General features: G+C 43.5%; 2 protein-coding genes across 3 annotated transcripts; one reads left to right on the top strand and one right to left on the bottom strand.

Annotated features, from left to right (window-relative positions):
* Positions 1–2,841: 2,841 nt before the first annotated feature.
* si:ch211-198a12.6 (uncharacterized protein LOC563253 homolog) lies at positions 2,842–8,517 on the top strand. Of its 2 annotated transcripts, none has more exons than XM_047029685.1 (2): positions 2,842–2,977; positions 4,875–8,517. In XM_047029685.1, exon 2 carries the CDS (start codon positions 5,003–5,005, stop codon positions 6,644–6,646), a length of 1,644 nt encoding a protein of 547 aa, XP_046885641.1. In that variant the 5' UTR covers positions 2,842–2,977; positions 4,875–5,002; the 3' UTR covers positions 6,647–8,517. The 2 variants fall into 2 exon arrangements, with proteins under 2 accessions (XP_046885641.1, XP_046885642.1); XM_047029686.1 differs by lacking the exon at positions 2,842–2,977 and adding an exon at positions 2,988–3,077.
* Positions 8,518–9,427: 910 nt separating this feature from the next.
* stox1 (storkhead box 1) lies at positions 9,428–25,884 on the bottom strand. Its single transcript, XM_047030052.1, has 4 exons — positions 25,364–25,884; positions 13,637–13,789; positions 10,700–13,424; positions 9,428–10,111 (listed from the first exon to the last, which is right to left on the bottom strand). Exons 1-4 carry the CDS (start codon positions 25,689–25,691, stop codon positions 9,958–9,960), a joined length of 3,360 nt encoding a protein of 1,119 aa, XP_046886008.1. The 5' UTR covers positions 25,692–25,884; the 3' UTR covers positions 9,428–9,957.
* Positions 25,885–26,675: the final 791 nt, after the last annotated feature.

Here is a 26,675-nt window from a genome sequence, read left to right as displayed (position 1 = left end):
ACTTGAGAACAGATTCCCTCCTGTTCAGTTGTGCCTGCATGTACTTTCAGGTAGTCCATCAAGTCCATCTGTACCTGAAGAACAACACATCTAAAATGGAAGGATAACCCTGAGTAAAGACAAAGAGTGGACAGTTTGCATGCTCCTGTGCTGGTTCATATAATATTGTTCCTGAACTGTAAAACCATTGTATGAATTGACAAGACAATTTCAGTGTGAATGAGTCTAAATGGAGGAATGTAACATTCTGATTGTATTAAAAGTAAATACTGCAAGATCTAATTGGCCACTTAGATAGGCAGAGGTAGATCCTTTATTTATCTCTAGCTCTTAAAATCCATGAAAGGCGACTTAAAAGTCAAGTATCTTATTATGAGAACAAGATGAGGAATGCCATGTGGTTTAGCATTTTTGTGAGAAATATTATACTAAACCAACAATTTTTGCTTCATTTGCTGTGTGATGATAGTCATACCAGAGAATGTCTAATAAAGAGAGAACTCCCACTCTCGGGAAACTTCTGGGTCCTGAACTAGTTGCAGTTCCACTCAAGTTCCATATGAGGGCGCTAACGGTCGAGTGCAGAATGAATGGAGGTCTATGGAGCTATAGACCAATTATTTGTTTGTAAACAATCGGGATGCGCGCGCACTGTGGCTGCAGAAAACCGGGAAAGGATAGCATTTTAAATGGCAAAAGGACCACACAGATAATACAAATAGTTAGATTTAAAAAGACCAAAAGCGTCGAGGAGGACATGCCTTTAGGAGAGAAAGCGATTATGATCTGTCGCATCAGAATTTTGATTTGGGTCATGAAAGTCTTGAAATTTGAGTGAGAATGTTGCCCGATACAGACCGCATAGTCGAGCGGCAACCATGTCTTCACGTCATGTCACAAAGTTCATAATTTTACACTTTTACAGTCATTTCTACATTTAAAAAGTCGAGAAGGGCAGCTTTCAAGAGATATGGGAATTCTGCTTTTAGTCAGCTGGTCAGATTATTTTTCTGATTTGTTTAAACTGGCAATCTGAGTGAGACTACATCCCAGTTACACTGTTTTGACGTTAGCCTCAGTCAGACTCGCTCACTGGCAGTGTGCACAATGTTGTATTTCACTCCATTCTACACCAGAAACGTCAGGGAGGACTGCCTAATGTAGATACGAGTCTGGTGAAGATAGCCAGAATCTCGGATTTCTTTAACCTGTCTGTTTCATTCGTCATTTGCCTGAGAAAGCGACCTCCGTTAGCCAGGCTAGTTTTGCCCGATCACTTGGACAGGCTATTTAAGGGTATCGGGGTCAAGTGACTTTTGTGCATAGACAAGTGAACGTAAATGTACTTGTCCAAAGGCCAAGAGCCTCAAAAAGTTAATATCAAGCCCTGCAATCCAGTGGCCAGAGATATATGATGACCTGAACGACACTCCAAGAGTAATAGAACGGGGAGAAGTTTGTCTTTTGCAACCCACATGCGCAGTTGAGCCTGCTTGACAGTTGTGTGACGTAGGGTGATAATTGGTCTATACCCCTCAAAATCCACTTTTCTCAGGATATAATTTTTTGTCTATTAATTTGAATTCTGAAATCGAAAGGGGAGGCAAAAAAAACACACACCACTGGGTGTTAGATTTTTTTTAAAGTCGCCTTTCTGTTCTAAAAAGCCTTTGAAAATGGCATTGACGTCATACACATCGTACGACTAGAGCTACTGCTTGACGGCAAGCTCTGGTTACTTCCACTTTACTCTCGAGGCATCGACAACACAGCTGACAGGTTAGGCTCTCCCTGTCAATACAAATGCTATAAAGAGTTTTGGCTTGCTAATGTTGTTGCTAATGTTGCTAATGCTCTGACATTCTGGTTCTGCTTCGGATGCCATCAAGAGGGATCTCTGGTCGTAGTCAGTCCTTCACTAACCAATCAACATTCGTTAGCAGAATGCTAGTGTGTTATGGGCAACAACGACTTACCCTGTAAGAAATCGAAAGGACATAAGTACTCGTTCATTCAACTTTTGACCTGTAATCCATGTTGAACATGCAAAAACTATAATCAAATCTGAGATTTATCAACGACAATCAGGCGAAAGAGACAAATTTAGCCGTTTAGCTCCATAGACTCCCATCATTTTGCACTCGACCGCGATCACTCCCGGTGGAAGTCTGGTGGAACTGCAACAAAATTGGGTACAATGGGGCTTAATAGGGAGTGGGCAGGCTCTCCTTTAACAGGCTCTGGTCATTTACATTTACATTTAGTCATTTAGCAGACGCTCTTATCCAGAGCGACTTAAAGTAAGTACAGGGACATTCACCCCGAGGCAAGTAGGGTGAAGTGCCTTGCCCAAGGACACAACATCATTTGGCACAGAGGGAAATCGATCCGGCAACCTTCTGATTACTAGCCCGACTCCCTCACCGCTCAGCCATCTGACTCCCTGGTCATTCTTCAAAGTCACACACAGAACCTGTGAAATATTTTGTGCACAGTTTGCCCTAGCCTTTCCCAAAGTGTATCATTTTCTTTCTTTTTAATTTCATGAATGTCATGGATTTCTTTGCTTAAAGTTTTACATATATTTTGAGGAGAATCTAAAACCCAATTTAAATATGCTACTGTTCACAAAATATAAGATGATGAAAGGCAAAATAGGTAATACAAATGATAGGTTATGACTATTAGCATGGGTCGTAATTTATTCCAACATGGTGCGTGCGAGCGGAATTGACAATTACTCCGAAACAGTAGGTGGCAGCAGTGATTATTTTGCTCGTGGAATGACTACAATGCATTCGCTAATGCGCTCCTCTGCAACGTTGGCGCCAGAAGATCTGTGGCGCCAGCTATACAGAAAGAGTCAGAGGAAGACATCAGCGCAGTTCAGACGCAAGCAAGCTAGCAGCCCGGAGCTATCATTAGTGCAGAGCTCACACATAGTTTTTCATCATCCCAAAAATCCGAAGACAAAGAGGTGGGTGTAGAGGTGTAGATACACTACCGATTGATTTTTTTCAATTCAGTAGATTTGTTGTCTCTTTTAACAGGTACAGTATGGCCGTAGATCATATAAGGTACTCATTTTGCATAAGTTATAGTCTGCCTACTTCCAGTTGTTAACTTATTTTTTTATTCAATCTTTCGCATGAAGTTGGTATATATTATTGAGAATGTATTTTTTTGATGCTGGAAAGTTAATGAAAAATATACTCATAACATTACTTACTGTATGTACTTTTCAGGAATGGCAGATTTCAAGCTATCTCGAACAGCTACTAGCGTGTAGTAGCCGATTTAGCTTGCTAGTTAGCTTGATACAACGGCTAGGTAGCGCGCTAAAGTGGCTTGCTAGCCATGCTAGCGCCGTTGCTGCAAGCAGCTTGCAAGGCCATCAGAATGCGGGCTGAAAATAAGATATTGGAATGCTATCCATTTTGGTTTCTATTGTGTTCTTTCATGAGAAGCAGTCGTAGAAACGGCGAGTCGGCAAGAGTCATTTATTGTTTTGAGCGTTTTATTAAGTCTAAATCATGTTGATATACTTTGTCATGCTCTGTCGATTATATAATAGGGGGGTCGCCTTTCCCGGGTTTTTTTCAGCGAGGCGAACACTCCTCGCCTGGTCCACGTTAGCCATCTTTGTTTCAGTCGACTTTATCGGATTATCACAAAAATTGCAAATGCGTACCATCTCCACACTGGTGAATGTGTAGTGTATAAATTGTTATGACTTTAAATATGTGGATATAATTGGTGCTTTATTTGAATTAGTTATGTTGCGTTTTGAAGCTAGTCAGTTAGTTCGTAATTGCGATTTGAAGGGCGGAAGCTAACATCAGCTAACATCATAGCAGCCATCTTATGCTTGTTGGCTAGCTGAAAAGTGGTGGTGTGGCACAAGATGGCTTGTGAAAGCTGCGCACTGGCTGTGATGGGAATTTCCGCGTTCGTGAATATGTCCTAAACCAGGATGAATCCACATTGATTCGATGCATGTTTCTTTTGCAAATTATACTTTTCGTTCTATAATCAGCTCGTCAAACAGCTGGTTGTATGCAGTGGAGCTAGTTAGCCAACTTTAGCTGGTCAATTCAGGCAACATTAGCGGCTAGAAGTAGCTATCAATGCAGTTCATCGTTAACTTGTTTTCCCATAACCTAGCCAGCTAACTAGCGGGCTAATGTAATGCTCGCCATTTGTAGCCAACACCGAGATGCAAGCTAACCCTAAAGGACTTGTTATTAAAACTCCGTAAAGCAACTGAAAATACAATACGTTGCATTTTCTAGCATGGATTCGTAAGTTTAAAAAAAACCACAACAAAAACAAGAGCAGCGCTGTTCGGCAGTCACCATTTGTAGTGTCACGATATTTTCTATTCGGCTTAACGTTACAATAAGCGTCAGATGCATGTCTTAAGCCGGACTTGAATGCTAGCTAAACTACCATTTAGCGTGCTATATAGCTGGCTAGTTAGCGAATTGTTTGCTAACTTGCTAACGAAACACCTTATAAATTATTATCTTACCTAATTTGTATATTAAGAACATTTTGTGCATTTGTTTGAGGCGACCGCGCGCCTTTTGTCTTTTCAGTGCACACTGAATGGCTACATGCATTGGCGATCTATACACTGATACAGGTCTAATGCAGGTTTCCCCATCCTCTGGCTAGTTAGCCATAATTTACAGTTAGCTGATGGTCTGGCTAACATTAGTTAGCCACCTTGCTAACAACAACAGGTGTCAAGTGAGATTTCATGGGTTAATAATTAGTTGGTAGGATAACTAGAACTTTGAGGTGTTATTATGGTCTGTCAAAATAATCAACCATGTATAATCCCCAACCTGTCATGTTGTGTTCCCCCACAGAAAACCTTGATTGCAGACCAAGACTCCATCACTGCACAGCTAACATCCCGAGGAGAGCTTTCCCCCAAGTTCCCTAAAAGTAATCATCCGGCTGTAAAACGGAGGTCGTGGGGCTGGAGTGTGTTCTCATGGCTGAGTCAGAGACTGAATGTGACACTCCCGGCCTTGACACGCTGGGGTCGGAGTGTGTCATAGCCCATAGCCAGGTCGACCTTCACTATGCAGCAGAAACAGAGATTATGACTGAGGAGAAGCGTGGTTTGGAGCTGGAGATCCACGGCTCTGACCTAGCCAAAATCCAGGGCCTGGGTTCAGAGCTCGGTGCTGTGGCCTGTGTGGATGCCATTGTTGCAGAGACGGATCATGACTACACCAAGGTGGAACATGCAGAAATGCAGTGTTATACGGGGGCAGATATCAAAAGTGGGCCTAATGAAGTTCTGTTGGGCGAGGTGTTACTTAAAACTGAGTCTGAGCATGTGGTCAAGGTGGAGTCTGACCATGGTGGTGAGCTCACAGTGGAGTCTGAGAATGGCGTCGTCATCCACGAGGCCCACGGCCTGCAGTGCAACGAGTGTGGGGAGATCTTTGGCAGCATGGCTGATCTCCACCAGCACTTTGAGATCCACAAGGACCTCAACCCTTACATATGTGTGCACTGTGGTGAGAGCTTTGCTGTGGAGGCTAGTCTTAAGCAGCACATGAAGATACACATGAAAGAGAAGGCCTATGTCCCCACCGGTGTGGAGATGGTTGGAAAAGGTGTTGTTGACGCTTTCAACCTCAAGTCCCATCAAATGATCCATTCCACAGAGAAGCCCCACAGATGCTCTGAGTGCGGTAAGAGTTTTGCAGCAGCCATTACTCTCCGAGAACACATGAAGATGCACTCGGAGGACAAGCCCTACAAGTGCACCCAGTGCAGGAAGAGCTTTGTCCGCAGAAGACACCTGAAGAAGCACCAGGAACTCCACGCTAGGGAGAAGCCGTACACCTGCGCCCAGTGTGGCAAAGGCTTTACCACTGCTTCCAACCTGAAGCAGCATCAGAAGACCCATGCGGGCGACAAACCCCACAGGTGCACTCAGTGTGGGAAGTGCTTTGCGGCTGCAGCCACCCTCAGAGAGCACCAGAGGATCCACTCCGGAGACAAGCCCTACAAATGTAACCAGTGTAGGAAGAGCTTTGTCCGCAAGCGCCACCTGAAGAAGCACCAGCAGGTCCACATCGGAGGAAAGCCCTACACCTGTGCCCAGTGTGACAAGGGATTCAATCATTCCTCCTCGCTGTCTCGACACCACAAGACCCACCAGGATTCCAGGATGTACTCGTCTCCTCCCTCTGGGAAGGCAGCTTTTTACGGCACCACCCTGAAACAAAGGATCCAGCAAGGCCAGGGTGAAAAACCATACACTTGCAACCACTGCGACAAGGGCTTCAATCATTCCTCCTCCCTGTCCCGCCACCAAAGAGTCCACTCTGAGGGGAAGAGTTACACGTGCGCGCACTGTGGGAAGAGGTTCAATCACTCGTCCTCTCTGTCCAGACACCAGAGAGTCCACGTGGAGGAGAAGCAGCAGGCGCAGGCGCAACATCAGCAGCAGCAGCAGCAGTACAGCGCCATCCCCTCAGGAAAGGGATTTCCCCACACCACCATCCTTAAACAGCGCATACTGGGCAGTGAAAAGCCCTACAGATGCTCCCAGTGCGGAAAAGGCTTCAATCATTCGTCCTCCCTTTCCAGGCACCATAGGATTCACATAGATCAGTGAGCTGAATCACTCCCCTACCCCCCCCCCATCTCCATTTCCACATACGGATCCCCCACAACCACCCATGATCAATGAATCTGCAAGTTTGTCTGTATAGAGCAGTCAAAACAAATGGACAACGACAAAAAAGTCTTGAGGTCAACAAAGTTCTGAAACCGAAGGACTTCACTTCCTAGCTCACAGCTTTTGCAATTGGTTGGTTGAAAAGTTCCTGGGACAGCCGATTAGTTGATTTGAATAAATTGTGTGATGATAGACACTGAATGAGACTGTATTCTCATTTGTGATTGTGCTTAACTTGCTCCAGAGCCTCTGATCGCTTTTTAAATGTGATTTGATAATCTAGATGATGAAAATATTCCCAGAAAATGCTTTCCTCTCCCTGTGCCTGCTTTCTTTGATATAAGGATTCAGTTCAAGTGTGTCGTTGGCACAAGGGGAATTGTGTAATTAAACAAAAACGAAGGCAGAGTTTATAGATAACCTAACCCTGCTTTAGTTTTGAGGTCAAGCCCTCACTAGCCTACTGATGCAAATAGTGGTCTGGCAAAATCAAACTGCCTTGATCAAACAAATTAGCCATTTACCCATTGTAATGTTTTCACCCCATTTCACCTTCTGTATCTTATATGAAGCAGACAAAGAAATCCTATGTAAATAATTGTTGATTTTCTTTTTTATATATATGTATAGGTAGTGTGCTGTTTTGTTCCAGATGACATTTTTGATAGTGAGATCCACTTAGTCTCCCTCCTTTTACTTTAAAAAAGTTCTTTACATTTTGTGTTAGCTACCAGGAAATGCAAGCGCTCTCCTTGATTTTGGCTATTATCCAGAACGCTCTATCAGGTTAAATTAATGGTGTGTGTTGGTATTTGAGTTCAGTTCAGTACTTTACTACCGAACAGACTGCAGCGAGAGCAATACTCCTAGTGCTAAAGTGGGACGCAATTACAAATGGGAAGCAGGAAATGCATAGAAAATAAAACCATTTGGTAGCATTATTTCAAGTCAACTTGCGTCCAGATTATTTCCTATTCATTTCCCTCTACTCAAGCACCAAATGTATATTACTGAGATGTAACGACACAAATGTTAAAGAATTATTTCTTGCTATGACTTTGGAGAGAAATTTAATTAGCAATGTATAGAATAGAGGTCATTCTTAATATCACACTGCAGAGCTGTCAAAATTGACATTGTAATAGAATATTATGTATACCTATCAAGACATGACAGGATTATAGCTTGATTTAATAGAAATGCCCTCCTTGAACTCCACAACACGGCGCTCTATTTACTGTTCCATGTACGTCTTTTACAAACTGATGTATTTTTTTAGATATGGTTTGGGTCATTTGAAAGGGAACGGGGATACTGTTTTTATGGGAGTGAACATTATTTTGAGCAATATTTACTTTTTTGGACAGCAATTGTGCTTTAAAAACCGTAGCATAGGCTTTTTTCCTTGTGTTAGATAGGTGCCTTATTGCATGCTGATGTAGAAATGTATGCCGAGCTGTTATCAGAAAAAAGTCAAAGGTTTTGGCAACTTCTCCTTTGTGTTTTGTATCCATACTAACTTACCCCACATTTTAATTTTGAATTATTGATACTTATTCCTACTTTTGCTTTTATGTATATTACCATGTGTTTACACTGTTGCTATCATTATTGTCTTTTAATTTGTCCCTGTCTTATTTGATTGGCCTCACTGTAGATTTCTTAGAGGTTGAATTAAGAAAAAAAGGAAGTAACAATGTAATTAATCCACGTAGGCTTCTATGTAAAGGCCCTACTCTGTACCATTTCTCCCAGATCTGAATGGCGCACACATGGATAAATAAAGATTGTTCACTGTCAGCCTCTTCTCTCCTGTCTGGTTATAATTTAGTTTTATAAACTATTGTGAGATAAAAACCATTTGTTGAAAATATAAATATTTGAGTGGAGTTGGGTTGCAATGTGCAGCCATGTTCTTGTTTCCCATGTCCACTAGGGGGCATGCATGCCTTCTCGTAATGTCATCTGAATGTGTTGCAAGGTATTTCTTTGTCCACATGGAGACAGTTTTTTTCTTGTCATGTATTTACAAAAAAAAGTAAAATGTTTTATATCTGCTATAGATTTGTCTTCTCTGAATAGTTGAAAAGGTCCGACTCCAAACACACAATCCACTATACATCTATTTCGTAACTATTCAGAGAAGACAAATCTATGGCGATATTTTAGTTGTAGCACAAACTAAACTTGGAATTGTTTTGAATTTAAAGTGGAATATTGAATGTAATATTTCACAGACAAATATAATCTAATGGTTACAGTTGTATTTTACTTACTACCTTAAACTTAAGTACATTTCTATATTCAGTTTCAACTCAGAGGCACTCACCCAGACACTCAAATTTAGCAACCAAGTCTCTCTAATTTAGAATTAACAGCAGTATTAAATTCAAACAAACTAGGTCAATTATCACTAAAAGAGTCACATTTTATGTGTAAATAATGCAGGATTCTAAGTAATCAGTACATGTCAGCTAGATATTTGACACATCTCAAACTGCTCACAATTCAGTGCACCTAGGCTTCCCCAGAAAAGGGGCGTTTGTGGCTTGGTTTGCCTCACCTGTCATGGGACTGTCCCGAAACACCCAAGGCTGATAAGCGCTGCCTGCAGATCCTGGTTTGAATCAGTCATGTTAGAAATGAGTGAACCATGTTATGCTTATTATATGGAACTTGTAGTTTGTAAAGTAATATATCAACGCAGTGATACTTTGAGGTACATAAACCTTTATTAGTGTCTAATGGCTACAATGGATAAGACAAGAGAAGGAAGGATACCAAATTTGTCATTGTCATTTCAAGCTTTGTGGAACAAAAACATTTATAGCTTCAATCACTGTACACAATGTATGTAATAACACCAGCTACTAGTAAACCATGGATAAAACAAGAACCATCAACCTAATGTTAAACAGATGCAGCTCAGGGGTTTTATATTTGCATTTTGTATTTACATAAACAGATATACATCTGTTCTGTACACTATTGAAGTGAGCACCATAGAGCTACAACCCTGCACTTTGGAGCTACATGACCCAGGTTTCACACGTATGACAGGAGCCAGCTACAGAACTGCATTATAGGGCTCTCACACAGCGCTTCACCAGGGGCCCAATGGGCTCTCACACAGCGCTTCACCAGGGGCCCAATGGGCTCTCACACAGAGCTTCACCAGGGGCCCAATGGGCTCTAACACAGAGCTCCACCAGGGGCCCAATGGGCTCTTACTTAGAGACTCACTGGCCTCATACGTTCATGACAGGAGTGAGCTGAAGCAGGGAACTCTGTGGTCTCATGGCAGTGCTCTTGGAATGCAGTTTCTCCAAGTTCTGGAGAAACCCCCTCCTTTTCAGCCCCTCCAGGATCACAGTGTTGTTAGATGAGAGGCTGACTCGAGTCCTAAAGGGAAAAAAAACAACAGAACAATGTTTAAATAGGTAGCTTCATTAATGTTAACTGAAATAACAACGGATAAGACATTCACAGCAACACACCATCCAAGGAAAAGAACACCAGGTGCCAACAGAAGAGGGAAACAGAACTCTCTTTCTTTAAAACAAGAATGCAAAGATACTGCAGTAATTACATAATAATCACCATAATCATTCTCTTCTGTCTAAATACCAGCTAGTGTCTTTGGAAAAGGGAAGCTGTTTGTTCAGCTTTACTTCCAGTTAAAGTGAAAAGAAAAGAGAAGCCATAGCACACACTTTGGAGGTAAGGTCAACGAGAGCAATCTATGGGGTCAACTAACCCCAGTTGGTGCTTATTTTCACTGTGGCTCAGTCTGAATTCCTCCAGGGTGCAATCTTTATCTGCAGCCCAGTGGGTTAAGCTCACAGCTGGAGACTGGAAAGGCGTGAGCACTAATAAACACTGGCTAAGAGCCAAGTGTCTGCAATATGAGGACCTCCCAGAGGAGATTTTCACCCGATGTTTTCACTTGAACTGACAGTCTGAAACCTGAACCAAGGTAGAACCACTCACCGCGGGGAGTCGATCCCGCTGTCGCCCGTGATGCTCTGGCTTTCTCCTCCCACCTCCGTCTCCCCCATCTCTCCTCCCTGTGCTCCGCCCACCGTGCTCTGAATTGCACCGGGGCTCTGAGGAATTCCTCGCTCACGCAGGGTCTCAAAACTGTCTTCCTGCTCCTCGGTCTCACACCCCCAGTGATTGGACTCCCCGTCGCCCTCATCAGCTGATTTATGCAGGGTCTCTGCGTCTGAGTCCACTTCGCTGGTCTGGCAGTAGTCAAAGATGCTGCTGTCTGCAGCCTCGGTATGATCCAGGTGATGCGAGCTGAGGCTGGCATCGTGCATTCTCTCCCCCAGTAGGGGCGCTGCTTGTCTGGGGCTCGGATTACTTTTGGCATCTGGAGATTGGGTTTTCTGGTGGTGGTGGATAGGCCCCCCACCCCAGCTATTCTCCTCTGGTCTGACAGAGGTTCGAGAGGTGTTCTGCTGGGTGGATGAGTGGCTGTCCTCTGCATAAGTGCTGTCCCAGTTTCTTCGTAGGGAGTGGGGGTGGTTGTAGGGGGAGTAGGAGTCCGGGTGGTGGCGGGAGTGTTGATAGTGACCGGGGAGCTCTTGGGGTTGTGGATCGGGGTCATTGTCTTGGTAGACAGACTGCGGGTCATGATAGTCGACTATCCCTGTCTTAAAGCCCTCTCTGCTGTTCATCCCTCTCTCCTCACTTAAATAGAGGGAGCTACAGGCATCTTCTTCCTCTTCCTCCCCTCTCTGGTATGGTCTGTGGTGGTCGCCATCCCTCTGCCCCATGAAGGCATGACTTTCTGCTATTTGTCTCTCTTCCGGACTTGGGCTTTTAGGACCTCTGTTGTTATATGCTGCCCCCTGCTGGTTACCTGCTGTAGTGCAGGGCTTGTGACACGATGACACCCTGTAGTTGGCATCTTCCTGTAAGTCTGCATGTCTTTGAGACAGTCTGTGCTGGACAGAGGGCTTAGCCCAGGCAGGGTCGTAGGGGTGGGTGGAGACTAGATCATTAGTATCTGTATTTGGCTGGGAAGTGTTGGGGTGGTCATCCCCTTTAGCTTGGCTGATTGGATGCCTTTGGTTGGTCCCACCTCTACACTCTCCTTCCTGCAGCATTTTGTAATTGCCGTCCCCCCTCTCCCAGCTCTCTCTGCCCCTGCTCTTGCCCTCCCTCTGGTGCTTGACCTTGTCCTCTATCCTCAGCGTGCTGCTCTGGGGGTAGGCTGAGCTGTAGTCTGCTGGAAGCTCTCTGCCGGGCTTGGGGCTGGTGCGGAGGAGGGGGTCTGCGGTGAAACCGTGGTCGGGGAGACACTCATAAGATCTGTCCTCGGACGTGTGGGACTTCCCAGCGTGCTCTGCTTCAGCGGCGGTCATTTTTGCTCTGTGAGGGTCCCAGGATTTGGAGCGGTGTCCTGCTCGCTCTCTCCTCCCTGCTCCTGTCTTGCCCTCCTTGGGTTCTTTTCTTTTCTGGTCTCTGTTGCAGGGGGTGGTGGTGGTAATGGCCGTAGCTGAGTCCAACCCTGGTGCACTCTGAAAGGGGTTGTCTATGCGTTTCTTATAGAGGCATTTCCCCTCCCCAGGGTCCTCGAGGTGGTCTGGTTCATCGACAGGGACCTCCGGTCTGAGATGAGAAGGAAACGGGTCTTCTGTCTCTGGGTCCTCATCCACACACTGAGGCGCCTTCCTCTTCCCCTTGTCTCTCTCTCGGTCTCTCTCCCTCTGCTTCTCCCTGGAGGAGTGGGCTCTCCTCTTGCTGCGACAGGCCTTGGGGGCAGACCTCCTCCCTGCTCCTAACCCCGTTCTGGAGGAGTGGTGGTGCTTGGCCTTGGAGGAATTCAGGATCTCAGTAGACATGCCCTTGTCGACCCCTTTATCTCCTCTGTCCACCCCCTTGTCGGCTGGCCGCTCCCTGTCAGCTGTGCACCTCTCCCCCCTCTCCTCCAGCTTCTTCATCAGGACTGTGTGGCGTGTCAGGTTGTCCACGGTGAGCTCAGGGTTGATACGCCGAATAATGGCATGCTCTAGGTCCCTCGGCAGGTTGTTCAGGTCATCCTCGTCCCTCACCGGCCATTCCTCCGGTGGGAACTGGCCCGAGTACGAGGCATACTCCTTCTTTGGTTTGTCTTTCTTCCCTCCATTCCTCCTGAAGAGGCTGAGGCCAAACTTGCGGCCGGGCTTGTCTTTGTAGTCCTTGTCCTTGCGGCTGGCAGCGGCGGTGGTGCCCGTGGTCTTACTGACCTCACTGGCCTGGTAGTCCGCTGCTGTGGAGGTGGACTGGTTCTGGACGGACGGTTTGTGGTCGGAGGGTCGCGTCCACTTCAGGCTCTTGCCGGTGCACTCGCTGATGGAGATGGAGACCGAATGTTGGTCGGGGACGGAGGGAGGGGTGGCAGTGGCCGCGGGGGTGGCCACGCTGGAAGAGGGCTGTTGTGGAGCAAAGCAGCTGCAGGACTTGCAGTGAGCCACCAGGGGGGGCTGTGCATTGGCCTCCATGCAAGCCTCGTTGCTGAGGAGGTATGTGATGGGCGGGGGAGACGGCATCTCGTTGTCTCCAGAGCCTGAGGTCCACCAGCTCTTCTCTCTGACCAGGCTGTTGGTGATAAAGTAGGTCTGGGGTGTGACAATGAAGTAGCCTTCTCCTGTGTGGTAGATCTTGCGCTCCTTAATTAAAGTCCCCAAAGCATTGTACAGGATGTCCTGGGTTGGGATTGTCATTCCTAAATAGGATTAACAAAGAAGAGGTGATGAGGAGGAGGATGAAGCCAGCGCAATCCTCATAATGAATGTATGTCCTATAGAATATATTTTTAAGAATGTTAAGAAAATAGAGCTTTATTTATTCATGATTGGGGGGGGGGGGGGGGGGGGGGCTGCAGAAGCAACATTGTCCAGAGAGTTTGGTAAACATACAAAATAATTAAAGAAATACCTGGGTGAGCCTTGCTCATGTGGTTGATGAGAGCTTCCTGGTTGACAGTGACATGGGAGGAGTTCATGTCTGAGATGACAGAGCATAGCACCTCGGCTAGGGGGATGAACTGGGACTGGGGGACAGGCAGCATCTGCACTGGTGACAGGTCACCTGAAACACACACAGACAAACCAAGTTAGACACGTCCACCTTCACATCTGTACGTGCACGCACCTGGGTAAGAGCAGACACTCCCACGCATATTCATTTGCCAGAATAAATGTTCAGGTTAAGTTTACAGTCAACTTTCACCTCAGAAATCATAACACTGGGGTGGTCCTTTGAGGTATGTGAAACAGCCCCAACCTCCATCTCAATACGTATATTTGTATAGCGGTAGTATAGTCAGACCACAGAATTCCATTACTCCACCTGAAAGTAGCAGTCGAAAAGTTGCCTGCTGGGGTATCTCATTTCACACTTTATTACATTGTTTCTTTAAATCGCCATTAAACTAATGTGACTGGCACCATATGATGTATAAAATCTGTAAAAGAGGAAGTGAGAGCGATATAGAGTCAGAAAGAAGAATAAGAACAGTGTCCTTCTACACCCTGAAAATATTCACAGACATGCACATCAGAACCCAGCCGACCAAAAGACTGACTGCTGTCCAATTACACATTTACAAAGTCTAGAGGCCACCTCACAGACACACCAGTTGGCTTTGAAATACTAAAGCAAATCCATTCAAAACACCAGCAGACATTTGAACGTGTTTCCTCTGTAAAACCAATGATTAGAAACTGCGACAGATTCCCTCACATAAAACAGTTAATGAAACACATCAGATTAAGTGGTTTTATTCCTTCAGGAAAACAGTTTTTTATGGGGAAGTTTTAGTGGCCTAATAACAAGTGAGGATGTACAGACGATTTACAAAGTGGGATAAGGGAGATATAGCAGGACAATAAAGATGGCCCACACTACTGGAAAGGGCATTGGCCCTTGAACTGGCGCTAGATGTAGCTGGGGTCAAAGCCATGGTACAGTTCTGCTTCAACATGAACATGCCAGTCCGGGACTTCTCAGTGCAAAGGCAAGGCAACATGGTAAATTGACACAGTTACAATCCACAGATAATGTCCTCACATCCATTACAGATAATGGTGTGTGCAGTGATTTGTACCGTGTTGTACTCTGGTAGGGACATTACGCCTCAAACAAGCGTGGGTAAAAAAAAAAACGTATATTGTGTTATATTGTTATGTTGTTATATTGCTAAAGACAAACTTGTTCCGGTACATGAGAAAGATTTGTTGGATCAGATGTTAGTTTATTTCCTTCAGGAACACAATGCCACTTATTGAGGGACTCGCTGCACTTGTTGGTTAGTTGTAACTGATTTAACAGCTTGTACTCGCTGTGAATTATATTATTGTTCCTTGCTTTCTTCCAGGTACACTCTAGCACTTTCGAAGATCATGTTGTTCAATTGAAATTTCTTTAACATGCTCTTCTGTTTCCACCAATTGGCACTTATTTGCTTTTCACAATGTATGCTTCATATTTTGGCTATGTTTTTGGGGCTATCGCTTTGTTTATGAGCATTGACCTATGCACTTTTTGTTAAGCTCTCTCTTCTAAGTCGCTTTGGATAAAAGTGTCTGCTAAATGTAAATGTAAATATTAAGGAGGTCATTTTTTGCTCTGTGAGTATCTGAATGATTACCAAGGAACCAGGGTGAGACAAGCTACCCTCTGAGAAAGCTGAACTGTGACCAATAACAGATAGGCCAATGACCATGACCTCCTTTAAGACCAAGGAAAACAGGTTTTCGTTAATCAGCGACTCAGTGCTATGCTGGTAATCGAATGAAAGTAAACATTAATTGTTGGTGAAGTGTATCAGACTAAAATTAGGCTTATCACTGTTTTATATATATTATACTGTTTTTGTGATATTTATACATTTAAGCAGACGCTCTTATCCAGAGCGACTTACAGTAAGTACGGGGACATTCCCCCCGAGGTAGGGAATCAAACCAGCAACCTTCTGATTAACAGCCCGATTCCCTAACCGCTGAGCCATCTGACTCCCTTTGTGTGTGGATGTGTAAATGTGGGTGTAACAGCAAGTCCCAAATGTACGTGTCTGCCCTTTGTGGCAGCTCTCTGATTAGGGATATTTTTTCATTCCTTAGACATATGTGCGTAAGGTGTTGATGTCAAGCGGGAAAGAGGATATGACAAGACACCATTTAAATTTTAAGTTTGACTGCCTAAATCAAACACATAACACCCATAGTCAGCAAGCGGGGCAGCTGTGGCTCAGCAAGCTAGCACCTTGCATGCCAACTCCGTTGCTGTGTGTGTGTTTGTGTGTGAATAGGTGAATGAGTGGCAACTGTAAAGCGCTTTGGGTGTACCGTGAGGGTCCAGTAAATGCGCTTTATAAATGCAGTCCATTTACCATTTACCATAGTTAAAGATGAAAAGTTAGGCTATTCAAAGGCCCCAGATAGGGGCTCTGTTCTTTGACATGGGGAGGGATCGGGGACCAGATGTGCCCAAACCCACCAGAGGCTGACTTAAAGCCTTAAAAGCTGACGTCTCAATAACAGCCTCACTGAGTCTTGCTCTCTCTATTGTGAGCACATCCAATAGGAACACCTGCAAGGCTGTCCTCATGGCAACAGCTCCTGTCTGGGGTTAACAAGATCATTGGAAGACATGGTCAGTGGGTTGATGTGAAAAAATATTATTTACACAATATTTTTACTAAGGAGTTATCCAGATTATGGAGGATAAACAAGAGCAATGTTGCCCTTCATTTGAAAACAGGGTAGGAAAACACTACCCATGTTGTTTAGATGGTAACCCATATGGTGTGTCCATAACCAGGGCGCTGTATAAGGCTTATTGTCCTGGTTCTGAGAAGGATATCCTGCTAGTTTTTTCATAAGGGGTCAAAAGAGGGGGATACAGAGCCTGACACCCATATTCATTACATATATTTACATTTATTCCTTTAGGAGACGCTTTTATCCAAAGTGACATACAAGTGGTGCATATAATAAGTGCAGCAAATAATCAAGGACTAGGCTTGCATAGTTCTAACAATACTACAATGGCTGGCAAAACCTCCCACCATCAGACAGAGCAGACAGGTAAAAAGACGATGAGATCTGAGAGATAGGTTTTTAATGATTTAAAGAAGTAGTTTGTTGCTGAACAGAGCCAGGTGGGGAAAATACTTGGTACAGTAATCCTGCAAGGGGATTAGCTCTCTAACATTAGAAGGTGTGACTGTCTCTCTTGTGAAACTGTTTTCTCTAGGGGAGGGGTGGGGGGTTAGTAACAAAACTCTGTGCTCCTGTAATATAAGACCAGGCCACAGACATTAAACCCATTGTCACACACAACATGAATACCCCTCTGGACACCATGGCAACGCAAACCTGTGCCACAAGGCGGGAAGCGACACAAAAGTGAGAAGTGCCCAGGAGAGAGTAGCCAGAGGACCTCACTGTAATAACAGGAGAGCTGGATTTTTGGTAGGGTGAAAGGTCCCATCAACATGAATGAACAGCTTTCTACATTCATTTACTGTATTCACAGATTTACAAAGATCTCTACATCTGTTCGAATTCCTTAGACAAATACTTAGAGAGGATGTTTTGGAGCTACGGATGGACAGACAAATGCTGTCCTATCTCCTCACACTGATCTGCCTGGCTCCTGACCCTGGCTGAGAAATACCACATGTATTCACTCTGAGGGGAGCAGGCCCCTGAGGGCCGCATGACTCCCATTAAGAAATAAGATTACATTACTGACTGGCCTCTCTGTCTTTCTGACATATAGGCTGCTACCGCTACTGGCGCTACAACTGCAGTATCTATAAAACGTCTGAGATCTGATCGCAACAATGTCCTTCCACCAACCCCACCACCCCCCAACACACACACAAACACATACACACACAGACCGTCTCAGACGAGAGAGAGAGAAGTAGAAAGAACCTAGATATCAACCTAATGTATACAGTGTGTAACACACTCGCATTAGGAAGTTTAGTATCAGAAGAATCAGAATGGGATTTATTCGCCATGAAAGTTTGCACAGACAAGGAATTTACTTTGGCAGGAAGGTGCATACAATAAACATATAGGAACATAACATTTTAATATGTGGACTATCTATACTAAGGGTGCATAGGGTACATAAACTAGCAGTACTAAGCGGAATTATAATTAAATAAAATGTACAATAAAATAAAATATTAGTTGTCATAAAACAAAACATTAGTTGCCATATAATATAAGAACCATATAATATAAGAGTAAAATTTAAAAAGGACTCTGAACTTCCTGAGATAGCATTTATAACATGTCATCTGTCCAAGTCCAAACCCAATACATTTTCAAGATTTAGTTTAAAATTAAACCCATTATTACTAACTCGCAAAGACATACCACATACATACAAGCACACACACACAGACCCAGTTGTCTGTAAGATAGACCTCTCCTTATCTTGCCTCAAATCCTTTGTGTTCCAATAAGCAAACAGGTTAATCTGCTAACCATCTCATTAGAGATAGACTGTACTTCTTTGAGCAAACTTGAAGTTGGCTCAAACTAACAAACAAACCAACAAAAAAACCTCAGTGACCTTATTACAAACATGCCTGAAAGAACCAGTGGAGTAGACTACAAACTGCCAGGTTTTTGACAGAGAAACAAAGTCACACATTCAAATGCGCTGTTGGGAACGGGAAAGATTTCAGCAGTGATTCATGTTACCACACCCGCCTAGCACTCAGTTCCCTTTGTCCTAGTGTCGTAGCTGGGTTCCTTGCCACACCCTACAGTGTGTGTGTGTGTGTGTATATATCTATGTGTGTGTTCACGTATAGGCCTTTACAAGCTAAGCCTCCCAGTATTCTATGGTGCACACAGATGTGGACTAAGTAGCAGTAAAATAGGCCCATAAAACCCAGTGAAAAGATTCCCTTGACCAACATAGGCTGCTAGCATAGCAGACGTTTTCATCCAAAGTGTTCTCTCCCTGCACAGCCTCTAGGTTGTGTTGGGTTTTTATAAAAAATGTACTTATTTTAGGTGATAAGCGAGAGATTCATTTGTTCACAATAGTTCTACTAAGAGCGGGAAGTAGATTTTATCGATTAGCTAGTGCTCCACCTAACAGTGTCCTCGGCCATGCAATTCTATAATTGAGGTACATTAGACCCAACCAATTACATGTAACAATAGAATGCTTGTTCCCACCAGTAAGACTGTCAAAACAGCACAGATGAGGGATTGAACCCTAATTATATCCTCCTTACCATGTGATAAAACTGAAACAATCTGCCCATTCGTGTTTCTTGATGAGCATTCATGTCATGATGAACATCACTAAGACAGGTGATACAAGGATAAACCTGCTAATCTCTGACAAAGCCGTTTGGGAGGGCTGTCTCCATGGCCACTCTTAACTGGGCTAATAATCATACAAAATACAGTAATTGAATGGGTCTTCTTGGAACGTTTAAGAGTCCTAAACAGATTAGAAGGATGTCAAGAGAATTATAAAATGGTGAATGAAAGTTTCTTATTTTTTCTGTGTAAAAAAATATAAATAGTCGAAATAAATTGCTCTTGGCTATTACGGGAAAATTTGAGTTGATGCCTTTCAAATCCGGTGGGCTAAACAGACACAGGCTTTGTTGTGTGTTTCATCCCTATGGCAACACACATTGTGAAGACGCATTGCCGTCTGACTTTCATTCAGTAGGGTGTTGGACACAACACAACCAGGCTTTTAGGTCAAGGTTCAAATTCTAACAAGGGATTTCACATTTCAGTCTTGAGTAATATTCACACAAAAACCACGTTTGTAAATATAGACGGAAAGAACAGAGGGCAAGACTGATAAAAATGTAGGAAAGGAGAACCCTGTGTTTTACCATCCCATGGTAATACAGTATAATACCTGGGCAGTGTTAGATGTGGTAACAAAAAATCAACAAAAACGTGCTATTGCTATTACTCATCTTAGTTTGTTTGGTACAACAGCCAGGACAAGCCTAAATCGTGCCTGTGAACAACTGTTTAGGACTGGCAGTGAACTTTAACGTAAGAAACACAAAACGGGCCTGGTGGTCCAGTGTTAGCAGAACTTCCTCAGCAGTGTCTTTGTCTTCAACCAGAAAGCATGAGACAGTTCAGAACACATCACCCCCGTCCCTTAGATGTCTGGTGTTCTTGTCAGAAAGTAAAAAAAATGGACACAGCTCTCAATAGTCCAAAGATTGTTTTTGACTTAGGGCTCAAGTACCTTAGCGTGGCCTCTCTCATCCTCCCCAAGGATGGAACGTCTGTCATAAGTTAAGACATAGCCATGTTTGTAATTTAAGACAAGACTTGGGATAGGAGTTAGTAGTTACCAGCCCTACTAAGGTCAGAAATTCTGCTATTCTGCGATTTTACCCTAGCACAAACCAAAAAGTGACCACCATGCTCAAAGGAATCCAGGTCAGCAGTTTCACAAGCTTCCATTCTCTGCCATGTTTAGAAATTCCAGGTGTTTCCAGTATGCTCACCCAAGAAACCCCACCATTGTATGCACTCACAGACCATCCTGAGAGACTAGGCAATGGTTTACAAGACTCCCACACCTCCTAATCAAGAGTCATGGTGGTCATTGAGCCCATATGAAGTCCATTTCCTCCAGTTTCAACCCACTCTGCGCTACGTAAGAAAAAAACTGCTTTGTTATCCCATAATTTGGAGAAGACCTCCCCTGCCTGTCCGCCATGTGAACCCCAACCTACAAGGCTGACCGATAACTGCCGGTATCTAAATCACTGTGCTCTGTGATAAGAAAACTCTTATCTTCTTATAATGTAAGCTTCATCATCACAGAGCTGCTGTTGTAAAACTTAAATAAGAAAATGAATACTTCCCCTCAGGAAGCAATGTGATACCAGAGTGAGTGTAATATAATTATAATAGGATCATAATATCATACCTGTCCTCCTTTTTCCCTGACTCACTTTCAAGCTGAATCCAATAAAGGGGCTCCCATACGGCTGATGGGGTCCATAGGCTAAAGTTAAGTAATGTCCTCGTTTGGTATTGTTGGCAGTAATCCAGCCCTATGGGTGAACTCAATACTCGGGTCAATAAATGGGCTGCGTCTGTGTGATTCTCACCAAGGGGGAGCTTCCGGGCTAAATGGTTAGAGGAAGTAGCTAACAAATGATGTGCAGCGTGTGCAACACACACACACGCACAGATCCAAAGACACATGCACGCACAGACAAGGAAGGAGTCTTGTTTGAGAATGGTGGGAGCAAGCTCTGTTTCCTATGGATACCTAATAATATGTTATCTGGAATCAGCACATAGCCTTCAGGAAACTGCAGTCAAGACACCACAAGGAAAACAGACAGGCATGCAGCCTTGGCCCAAAGCCACATGTATTGGACAGTTAATCATCCTCCATGTTGGACAATGATTGACAGGGGAATGGGGACTGACAAAAGTACCCCACCCAACACAATCATACCATAGGCAGTTAGCATATGCAGGAGAAGATGTTTGGTTGCTTTGCAAAACCTTCTTGTGTTCTCTGTATCTTAGATACAATTACAGACTATTTTAATAATGATACTGGACCTGTAAGGTCATTAGTATCCATTAGTATCTATTTTTGAGCTGGAATAACAGATTTAAATAGTCCTCTTGTAGGCCCTTTCGATAATATCCACACACACAGGACTAGCTTCCTATGAGGAACACCTGGGGATGCAAAGTTTATGTGGGTCTTACCAACAACCCCTATTAAATCCCATGACCCTGAGGGGCCTAGTTAGTTGAAAGGAAAGTCCCCTTTGACCTTTGCTGCTTGATCAGGGCAGGGTGGGCCGTTTAACCCCTGTAAGACCCAGCATGAGGGCGACACGACTAATAAGCGGACATCTGGGAGAGTTACGACCATTAGTTGGAGACCTGAGACCCAGACAAAATCATCTCATGAAAGGAGACACCAAAACACTTTCATCCCAATGACAGGATGAAAAAGGGGTTTACAGGGAGCTTAATGTCAGGAAAGATCCTTGGTTTAAATGGACCATTTCAGAGATGCATCACTACCTTCTGTGGCATCTAAAAAAAGATTCTGCACACATCACAGTGCACAGCTCAGTAGCGGATTCTGTAATGTAGCATTTACCTACAAGACACTACAGTCTAGTAATCACACAGCTAGACTACTTATATTGTGTCTGTAACATTTTTTTTGCTAAACAGAACGTTCTTACAGCATTACTACAGGCAGAAAGACAGTGATTGAGTGAGTGCATGAATGAGTGAGTGAGTGTGTGAGTGAGTGAGCGCGAAAAGAGATCCTTTATATATCTATACACTTTCTAGTTCACCACATTTTCCCTGACAGTGATACCACAAACAACAATAGTGGCCATAAATGACAGTAGTGAGAAAAACAGGACACCTCATTACATCACAGGGCGACATAAACGTTTCACTCCTTAGATCCATGCATAGTCACACCTCTAGGTCCCGAGGCGAGCAAGAAACATTTTAGCCGACCCTTCCCACCCTGGACACACTCTGTTCCAGCCACTCTCCTTCGGCAGGAGACTGCGGTCCATCAGGACCAGAACCTCATGCCATAAGAACAGTTTCTTTCCATCCGCAGCTGGCTTCATCAATAAGGCCAAGGACTTCCACTGTCACTAACACATTTATTTAAAAAGTCGATCTATCACTTTATTGCACATTGCACAAAATCACCAGTCATTGCTTATTTGATATCTTATTTTATATTTTACATTGTATAGTATTGTTTAGAATTATTTAGACTATTTAAGATTCGTATATGTTTATCGTATGCACCTTCCTGCCATGGTAAATTCCTTGTTTGTGTGAACTTGCATGGCAAATAAAGCTCATTCTGATTCTAGTGTGCCACCAGTAACAATGCGAAGCCACTCAATAATGCAAAAGTAGCTGTCATTGTGAACATAGCCTTATATCTAATTATAAAAACAAGAATCTCTTTGTCCGTCTGTCTGTGGCTCGATTGCCTCCAGAACCAGGCACTGTATGAAATCGAGGTGTATTGCTCAGAATCTAAGGATGTGCAGTATTGCGCGAGAAGTTATTTGGATGAATGGTTTGCAAAAAATACACACACGTTAATCACCAGGTTGACCTGCACTAAGCGATAAAGCCATGAATCTCGCAACAAATACATTTACACATGTTCACCACCAACAGGCACTGCACTAGTTTTACCAATGAAGAAGAGTTGGGCAACAAGGTAATTCCATGACACGATTATTTAGCTCTGAGAAGAAAGAAGAGACAGTGTCCCCATTATACCACTCACTACAATCCTCTTCCTCGTCTCCAGAAGTACATTCATGGCTACTATTGGGCTAATAGTCCAACTATAGTGCTGTGCTAATCATATCAATGCAGATCATTTATCAAGAGGAAAGGGAAGTGAGAATAGGAGGTTATTTCGGATTACTGAAGCCAAGGGAGGACCATCACAAGACTATCCAGGACCTATATATTTGGGAACGCATACAGTATCATCCAAATATCTCTTGAAAGCACTTGAAGGGTTGACCTCTGTAATCTTCTAACTAATATAACTGCAAACACTGGAAACTATTAAAGAATCATTTCTGGAATTGTTTTCTGATGCAAAAAAGTCAATTCAAAAGTCAATCAGAGATAGTAACAAGAAAACTGAAAAAGTATGTGTGTGAGAGAAAAACTGAAGGAGAGAGAACTTCACCAGATAACCTAACTACAAAGTCACTTGAGTTTGAGAGGTTAGTTCTTGTACCATCAGGGTGCATTCACACCACAATAACAACAGGGTCTGTTTATCCTAATTCCTTAGCTCTCCTGATCCCATCCTCAAACCCCAACCTCCTGACCTAGTCACCAGACCCATCACCCCCTCCCAATCCCTCTAACCCTCTCCCCTATTCTTATCCTCTCCTCACCATAACTCTCTACACCCGGACGCATTGAGGAGAATCAACCAGATAGGCCTCTTCCCATTCCTTCCTGCTTTCAAACATTTAGTCAGAGAGATGGGACTGAAGGATATTGGCCAGTTCAAATGTGCCTTAAAAGTCATTCATAACACAGCTTGCAATGTTGACATTAAGACAATGTCAAGGCTTTGCTACCCGTCTGCAATAAACCTCTCGTCCCTCACCGCCCATGAATTGTGGGTACATTAATCCTGAGACTGGGCAGTAGAGGAGACTCAGGGCTGGTTGGCAACCAGCGTAGGGGTGATTCACTGCTGACCGACTCACAATGAGACAGTAGTAAATAGGGGTGTAACGACACACTCAGCTCACGATTCAATACGTATCACGATATTTTGAACAACATTATACTGAAATTCACTTAACAGATTTATTTCCAAAACATTAAACATTTTCAATAATTTTCTTTGTTGTACATACAATTAAGTTAACTACGTTCAAGCGATTTCTGTGAATACAATGAATGCACACATGACGCAGGTGCAGAGTAGGTTGATTGCTGGTAGCTCAACCAATAGGATCAAACGGACGTCGTATAGTTAAAATATTGCCATAACTCTACGATACATATTGTAAAAAATGTGTTTTGCGATATATTGTTCCGCGATATATTGTTCCACAATATATTGTTAAACCCCTAGTAGTAAACCATGTGGACATGTGACCACATTCTATGAGATTGTAAACTGTACTTCTGCTTGTTTGTGTAATGCCTGTCGTAATGACAGGCTTGCTCTTGACCCCATATGTTGCTTGTTTATGAGCAATTGTGCTGAGGTTGTGGTGAAGCTTTTAGGGTCTGAAACATACTGTCCGTTTTCACCTCCCCCTCCATATGTCCCTGTGTGGTCCTCCTCTCCTTCACATTCCACTGCTTCACGTTCCTCCTTAATTAAGTGATCCATCGGTAGGGGATGACTGACTTGACAGTCAGCCAGCCAGCAGCTCATTGGAATAAAAACTTTGGTTGTTGTTTGTTGTTTTGGGCAGCAATACTTTCATATCACACTTAAGATATCTTGGGACTGGTGCACTTACTGTATATATAAATTAAAGCTAAAATCCAGGACCAAACTAATGCACTGGCTGTTTTAAACCCCCTTTTGGAGGGTAGCCTACTGGATGCAGTTTTATGGGTGTGACTGTGTTGCTACTGCAGTGTTGTGGTATATTACAGGACATAGGTCACTGTGGCAATGTAAAGGATTTTAAACTTTTAACTTCAATGAAATGTATTTCAGAGTTCATTAACAATCATTCTTCAGGACAAACATTAGCATAACCTTCCTATAATTATAGCAATATTTGCAATATTAGGTCTAACAGTCACAAGGGATTTTGTCAAGACTTGATATAACACTATACACAATTTTATATTTATTTTGCAAAGGCAAAAGTATATAGCACAGAAACTATATTTACAGAAAGAGAGAGAGAGCTAGAGCGAGCGAGAGAGAGCGAGAGCGAGAGAGAGACAGAGAGAGAGAGAGAGAGAGAGAGAGAGAGAGAGAGAGAGAGAGAGAGAGAGAGAGAGAGAGAGAGAGAGAGAGAGAGAGAGAGAGAGAGAGAGAGAGAGAGAGAGAGAAGAAGAAAAAACTTGTCACGGCGGAATTGATTCGTAACGTTTCGACACATACCGACTGCTTTGATGACAAATCCTTTGGGTGACCTCAGCGCCCTGCGCATCCATGCCTCTCTCAATACCTCCAAATTGTTCGCGTTCCCCTGGACGAAAAGTACTAGATTTTCCATCCATCCTTGAAAGTAAACTTCGGCTATAGCTTTTACTAGTCTTTTATTCCAAAAACTTCGTACATTTTGTGCCTTGAAATCGGCAAAAATCTCCTGGCCGCTCGCAGTGTTGGCATTGTATACTCCTCCACCGGTCCTCGATCTCTCCTCGTCCTTGCCAAAGACCAGCGCGAGCGAGGCAGTGGAGAGTTGTACAACCCGCTGCTGAGACATTGTTACGCCACAAATGCCGCTTTGTCTGAGTCCAAAAGACAAATGTCATGCCACCCCATGGAGAGAAATGTTCTCAATGAATTTCTCAAATGTTTAAGTAAAACGCAACATCTCTAAATGCTGAATTTTGCAAAACATTCCTACACTATCTCTGTCAGTCAGCGTTGCCTGTGGAGGTAACGACGTCTGTAGTTTCTCCTTGCTTCCAAGGTAACCAGCAGTGACGATGGCGGAGAGGAGGCGGAGGATCAGCCAGTTGTGGGAGTTTGTCTTGTTCTTAGTGGCTGTACAGTGAAACCCTCAACAGCTGTTTTCCTATGCACATTTAAAATTTTTGCTAATATAAAATTATAAAAATATGCTACACCACTGACAATTACTCATTATTATTTGGCAGCGTTGCCGTAATTGACATTCAACATCAAAGGTATTAGGTCTTGTATTTTTAGGTAATGTATTTTTATCATCCTGCATAACTTCTTGAATTGGACTAGATTTACTACTTTGTTAGTCCTTCAGTCATAGCAAAACTAACATGGCAGTAAACAGCAGCAGGGGGGAACAGTAAAATATATGTTATCATTGTAAAACACATCTTGAATTTAGTTTAATTGTTTTTAATTATCATTTAAGCTATAAGATACATTTGAAGATGCCTAGATTGAAAATATGCTTTGTTGAGAGATATGTCACTCACATAAGACCCACATTTTTACTTGCCAGGCTCAACAGCTTGTGTTACTATCTCCCCACAGAAAAATCTTGTGATATGAGACCAACACCTCTGCTGATAATGCCATAGAGAGGATAATATGTGTGTGTCAAGCAGGGGGAACGGCAGGCAGATTAGAGGAAACATTCCCCCATATGTTTTTTAAACATACACCCCATTAGTCTGGGCTTTTACTGAGGTCCTAACAACCGGACAAAGAGGCAGAGACAGACAGACACCTTATATATCACAGCCTGAGAAAGCCCTGTGGC

This window comes from Hypomesus transpacificus, chromosome 11 (assembly GCF_021917145.1).
Source record: "Hypomesus transpacificus isolate Combined female chromosome 11, fHypTra1, whole genome shotgun sequence".
Lineage (NCBI taxonomy): Eukaryota > Metazoa > Chordata > Actinopteri > Osmeriformes > Osmeridae > Hypomesus > Hypomesus transpacificus.
This window is presented reverse-complemented; position numbering and strand designations above follow the sequence as displayed.

Excerpts from the sequence above, each read along its gene's own strand:
- si:ch211-198a12.6 (XM_047029685.1), top strand. The coding sequence starts at position 5,003 with ATGGCTGAGTCAGAGACTGAATGTGACACTCCCGGCCTTGACACGCTG.
- stox1 (XM_047030052.1), bottom strand. The coding sequence starts at position 25,691 with ATGTCTCAGCAGCGGGTTGTACAACTCTCCACTGCCTCGCTCGCGCTG. Across the intron at positions 13,790-25,363 it reads ATTTGTCATCAAAGCAGTCG|GTGACCTGTCACCAGTGCAG; the intron begins GTATGTGTCGAA and ends TGTGTGTTTCAG. Across the intron at positions 13,425-13,636 it reads CATGAGCAAGGCTCACCCAG|GAATGACAATCCCAACCCAG; the intron begins GTATTTCTTTAA and ends AATCCTATTTAG.